The 5249-nt window shown below is 43.7% G+C and overlaps 1 protein-coding gene across 1 annotated transcript; it reads right to left on the bottom strand.

Moving 5' to 3' along the window:
* Nucleotides 1–311: 311 nt before the first annotated feature.
* On the bottom strand, nucleotides 312–965 carry LOC102823529 (zinc finger BED domain-containing protein 3-like). The gene has a single exon (XM_006873301.1). It carries the CDS (start codon nucleotides 963–965, stop codon nucleotides 312–314), a length of 654 nt encoding a protein of 217 aa, XP_006873363.1.
* Nucleotides 966–5249: the final 4284 nt, after the last annotated feature.

The following is a 5249-nucleotide window of genomic DNA, read 5'->3' as shown; positions in this document are numbered from 1 at the left end:
AATTCTCCAGAGGTACACGAACTCTGGTTCTGAAAGACAATCCCAGTTAAGGATTTCCCTTCTGTGCTACTCCACCTCAGCAAGTAGGCCCACTCAACATCATCAAAGGGGGCTGGGCGGCGTTAGGTTTGCAGACATCCACAGGTAACTAGAAAGAGGAACACAGTTTTCTTTAGATTCTGGTTTCCCATGGACATCAACTGGCAGGCCACACATTTGGAGGCTGCGATTCCATAGTCCCAGGTGCTGCTAGAGATGTAAGGACCACCCTTGCAGTAGCGCTGGTACGGAGTGGTGGTTGTGACCAAATTCTACAGGACTTTCGTTATTATGTAGTCGTCCATCTCCCTGTCCAGTTCCTCTTTGAGTGGAATCTGCAGCGGGACTGGAACCACACCCAAACTGCATCCCCTGCGGCTCACTTCCCGCAGCAGCGCCTCTCGCTCCGCCAGCAGCTGCTGCCGCGCCTGAGCCACGGCGCGCTCCTCCTCCTGCAGTGCTCTCCGCCGCCGTTCCAGGGCGCGCTCGCCCTGCTCCACAGCCGCTTCCCGCCGCTCCAGCTCCCGCTCCCGTCGGCTGGCGCGGAAGGCCAGCGCACCCATCTGCTCCAGCAGGCGTGCCCAGTCGCCCTCGGCGGCCGCAGCCGGCGGCGGTGCGCAGGGAGCTGCGGGTGGCTCGTGCCTCGCGCCGCTCTTCTCCAGCTCCCACCGGTGCACACTCTTCAGGTGCTTCCACAGCGCCTGCGTCCCCGCGTGGAAACTGGGACTGCACCTCACCTGGTCTCCGCACAGCCGGCAGGTGGCCCAGTAGCCCGACGCGTGCCCGGGGCGCGCTGGGGCCAGGTGAAAGTAGCCCCAGGCTTCGGAGTATAGCGCCCCCAGGCGGCCAGGAGGTGCCAAGCCCGGCGCTGCAGCATCTTCCGGGTCGCAGGTTTCTTCCATGCTCACAGCCAGCTCCTCACTCATTCTTCCTGCAGCTGCGAGGGGAAAACATAAACATATATACAGAGGTGTGTAAACCCCATGAAAGCTGGAACCTGTGTACGGTGGAAACCCTGCACAAAAAAGAAAATTCAAATCTTTTCCACTGAAATGAGTGCACCCTGTCACAGGCGGAAAGCTTGGAAGAGCTGGAAAACAGCTGTTCTGCTAATGTTGTTGTTGTCAGGTGCCACTGAGTCGGAGATGACTCACAGCGACCCCATGCACAGCAGAAGTAAACTATGTCCGATCCTGGGCCAACCTCACTACCACTGCCACACTTGACACCATCAATGATGCCACCTGGCTGATCCATCTCGTTGGGGGTCTTCCTCTTTTTCTCTGACCCTCCACCTTACCCAACATGACATCCTTCTCCAGCGACTGTTCTCTCCGGACAATGTGTCTGCTAATGCCGGCATGTAATTTCTACGATTACAGTTAGCCTATGAAGAAAGCTGGTCTCCCTTTTTTATTATAGCTTTAAATCCTTTTGTTAGTGTGGGTAGGAATATTCTGCATGATTGTTGGTTTCTGAGAAGAAAAAAAAGTTTAATGTATAGGCCTTCTTATAGTAGGAATTCTTTTCTAAATTGGATCTCGAACTAACAAAAATTTACACTAAATATGTTAAGTCAAGCTCCTTGAATGGAAAGGACTGGTTAAGTAATCACATAGTTAAGTGCTGTGTGTATATACTAAGGCTTTAACCAGTTTTCACTTTTTGTCTATTTCAGGAGCCGTGGTGGCACAGTTGGGTTAAGAGTTGGACTGCTAATCATAAGGTCAGTAGTTCAAGCCTACCTGCAGCTCCGTGGGAGAAAGAGGAGGCTGTTTGCTTCTTTAAATACTTACAGGCTCAGAAATCCAGGCAGTTTTCCTCTGCTCTAAGGAGTCAATCTTAGTCAAAACTAACTATTGATGGCAATGAGTTTGATTTGATGCGATGTTACTGGGTTGTTTTTTCCCCTCAGAATAAGATTATGGTTTCTTTTTGTAATCTTCTTTGGGAACTTCAGAGCAAACTTTGGAAATACTTACAAAATAAAACTGGGGGAGTGAAAATTTGTTTCTTAAGTTTAGGGGATGAAGGGCCAATGGTAAAAACAGACTTTTTTCAAGATGCAACTATCTTTCCTTTTGATGATAATGAAACAAGGAGCCTCTGTGAAAATTAGCTATACTAGCACACATAAAATTGCTTAAAATTATGCAGGTTTGGGACATTGTTGTTGCTGTTGTTAAGTGCCATCGAGTCGACTCCGACCCATAGCGACTCTGTATAGGGTTTCCAAGGAGCAGCTGATGAGCTTGAACCACCGACCTTGCAGTTCAAATGACTTTGCAGTCTGACACATTAGCCCACAGTGCCACACCAGGACACACTAACATACAAAGCAGCTTTCTAAACGTTTACCTTTAAATTAGATGGTGGGCCACATCCCAAGGGCCTTAGGGTCTGCGTCATTGCCTCCAGTCAACTGTGTCCCTGAGGCAGAAACACTGCGACATGGTGTCTGAGCTCTGGAGACCCATCAGCAATGCTAGGAGCAAATTCATAAGGCAGGCGATGATAAAAGTAATTCCATTAACCACTCTTCAACATAAATATAAACTAAGAAGACAGACTAGTGCTAAGTCCTTCTGGTCTACATTTTTTACCCTTTCATTGGCTTTCGAGACATAAAATACATAAAATCTGTTTGTTTGTTTTTTTAAATTACTCATCCTAGCTAAATGCCCCCCTTTATATATATGCAAAGTATCCCTGGTGGTACAACAACTAAGTGCTCAGCTGTTAACCAAATGGTCAGCAGTTCAAATCTATCAGTAGCTCCAGGAAGAAAAGACCTGATAATCTGGATGCTCCCATAGAGATTGTTGTTAAATGCTGTTGAGTAGATTCCGACTCATGGTGATCCTGTATAGGGTTTCCGAGGAGCAGCTGGTGGGTATGAACCACCAACCTTGTTGTTCGCAGTCCAATGCTTATCCTATAGTGCCATACCAGGAGTGACAGCCTAGGAAACCTGATGGGACAGTCTTACTCTGTAAGATAGGGTTGCTATTAATGGAAACTGACTGGATGGCTTATAATAATGACACCTATTTTTAAGTTACAAAGCTTGGCCATACTTTAAATGAGGAAAGAATATTAAAGCTGTGTAATAGCTTTTTTGCTTTGTCCAAAACATGTCCATGTAAAGGGATTCACATGGAATGAATCCAATGACTATCCTTCAAGTCTTTCCTAGCAAGAGAACAATTTTCCACAGCAAATAACCTATTACAGAAGGGGAGTAAAAACGGTAAAGATCACTGTTGAGGAAGTTCACAAAGGACCAAATCTGCTTTGAAAACTCAAAAATAAGAGCACACTTGAAAGTTTCCTGGAGCTCTTCTGAGGATTATTTTGAAGGCGAAAAAATCAGGACCAAAGTTGGAGAATTATGCACAGTGAGACTGTCAATACTGTAAGGTTGTGAATCAGAATCTCTCTTGTTATATGCACCTGGGAATGGTTGCGGGTGGTGGGGGGTGCGGGGAAGACAACAGGAAAAATATGCTGCTATTTGTCTATCAGTTTGTAGCACTGTGGTGGCTTGCATGTTGCCGTGATTCTGAAAGCTATGCAACCAGTATTTTGAATGCTAGCAAGGTCACCCATGGTGGACAGGTTTTAGCTGAGCTTCCAGACTAAGACACACTCAGAAAAAGGAGAGGCTGACCATTTCCGAATGTTCAGCCACTGAAAACCTCATGAATGGCAGCAGAATAGCACCAGAATACTGAACACTGAAACATGATGAACAGCACCAGAATACTGTCAGACGTACTGCCGGAAGATATGACTCTCAGGTTGGAAGGCACTCAAAATACAACTGGGGAAGAGCTGCCTCCTCAGAGTAGAATTGACCATGATGACGTCAATGGAGTAAAATTTATGGAACCTTCATTTGTCAATGGAGCATAACTCAAAATGAGGAGAAAGAGCTGCAAACATCCATTAATAACTGGAACATAGAATGAATGAAGTATGAATCTAGAAAAATTAGAAGTTGTCAAAAATGAAATGGAATGCATAAACATTGATATCCTAGGCAGTAATGAGCTGAAATGGACTGGGATTTACCATGTTGAATCTGACAACCACATGGTTTACTATTACAAGAATGACAAACTGAAGAGGAATAATGTTGCATTCATCATGAAAAAGAACATTTCACGATCTATCTTGAAGTATAATGCTGTCTGTGATAGGATAATATTCATAGGCCTAAAAGGAAGACCAATTAATACTACTATTATTCAAATGTATGCATCAAACACCAAAGCCATTGATGATGAAATTGAAGACGACTACCAACTTTTTTAGTTTGAAATTGATCAAACATTCAATAAACATGTATTGATCATTACTTGTAATTGGGATGCAAAGGTTGGAAACAAAGAAGAAGGATCAGTCTGGAAAATATGGCCGTGGTGATAGAAACAATCCTGGAGATTGCATGATAGAATTTTGCAAGACCAATGACTTCTTCATTGTAAATACAAAAATTAAACAAAAGATAATTATACATACAGACTTTACAAGATGGAATACACAGAAATCAAACTGACTACATCTGTGGAACAGGACAGTGGAAAAGCTCCATATCATCAGTCAAAGCAAGGTCAGGGGCAGATTGTAAAACAGACTTGTTCATATGCAAGTTCAAGCTGAAGATGAAGAAAATTAAAACAAGTCAAGAGCCAAAATATGATCTTGAACATATCCCATCTGAATTTACAGATCATTTCCAGAACATATTTGATGCATTAGACAGTAATGACCAATATCCAGAAAAGTTGTGGGATGACATCAAGAACATCATACAGGAAGAAAGTAAAAGGTCATTAAGAAGACAAAGAAGAAAGAAAAGACCAAAATGGATGTCAGAAAAAACTCTGAAACTTGCTCTCCAACATAGAGATGCTAAAGCAAATGGAAGAAATGAGGAGGTAAAAGAGATGAACAGAACATTTCAAAAGGCAATTTGAGAAGACAAAGTTAAATATTATAATGCATTCTCAAGCTTAAAGAACTGAGGAAAAATTTTACGCCTTGACTTGGAATACTGAAGGATTCTTTGGGCGAAATATTGAATGATGCTGAAAGCATCAAAATAAGATGCAAAAAACACAGAATCACTGTACCAAAAAGAAATGGTCAGTGTTCAACCATTTCAAGAGGTAGCTGATGATCAAGAGCCAATGGTACTGACAGAA

The sequence above is a fragment of the Chrysochloris asiatica genome, unplaced genomic scaffold (genome assembly GCF_000296735.1).
Source record: "Chrysochloris asiatica unplaced genomic scaffold, ChrAsi1.0 scaffold00234, whole genome shotgun sequence".
NCBI classification, from domain to species: domain Eukaryota; kingdom Metazoa; phylum Chordata; class Mammalia; order Afrosoricida; family Chrysochloridae; genus Chrysochloris; species Chrysochloris asiatica.
Note: the sequence above shows the minus strand (reverse complement) of the source record. Positions and strands in the feature narration are given on the sequence as shown.

What these genes read in the sequence shown, in the direction of transcription:
- LOC102823529 (XM_006873301.1), bottom strand. Translation starts at nt 965, where the DNA reads ATGAGTGAGGAGCTGGCTGTGAGCATGGAAGAAACCTGCGACCCGGAA.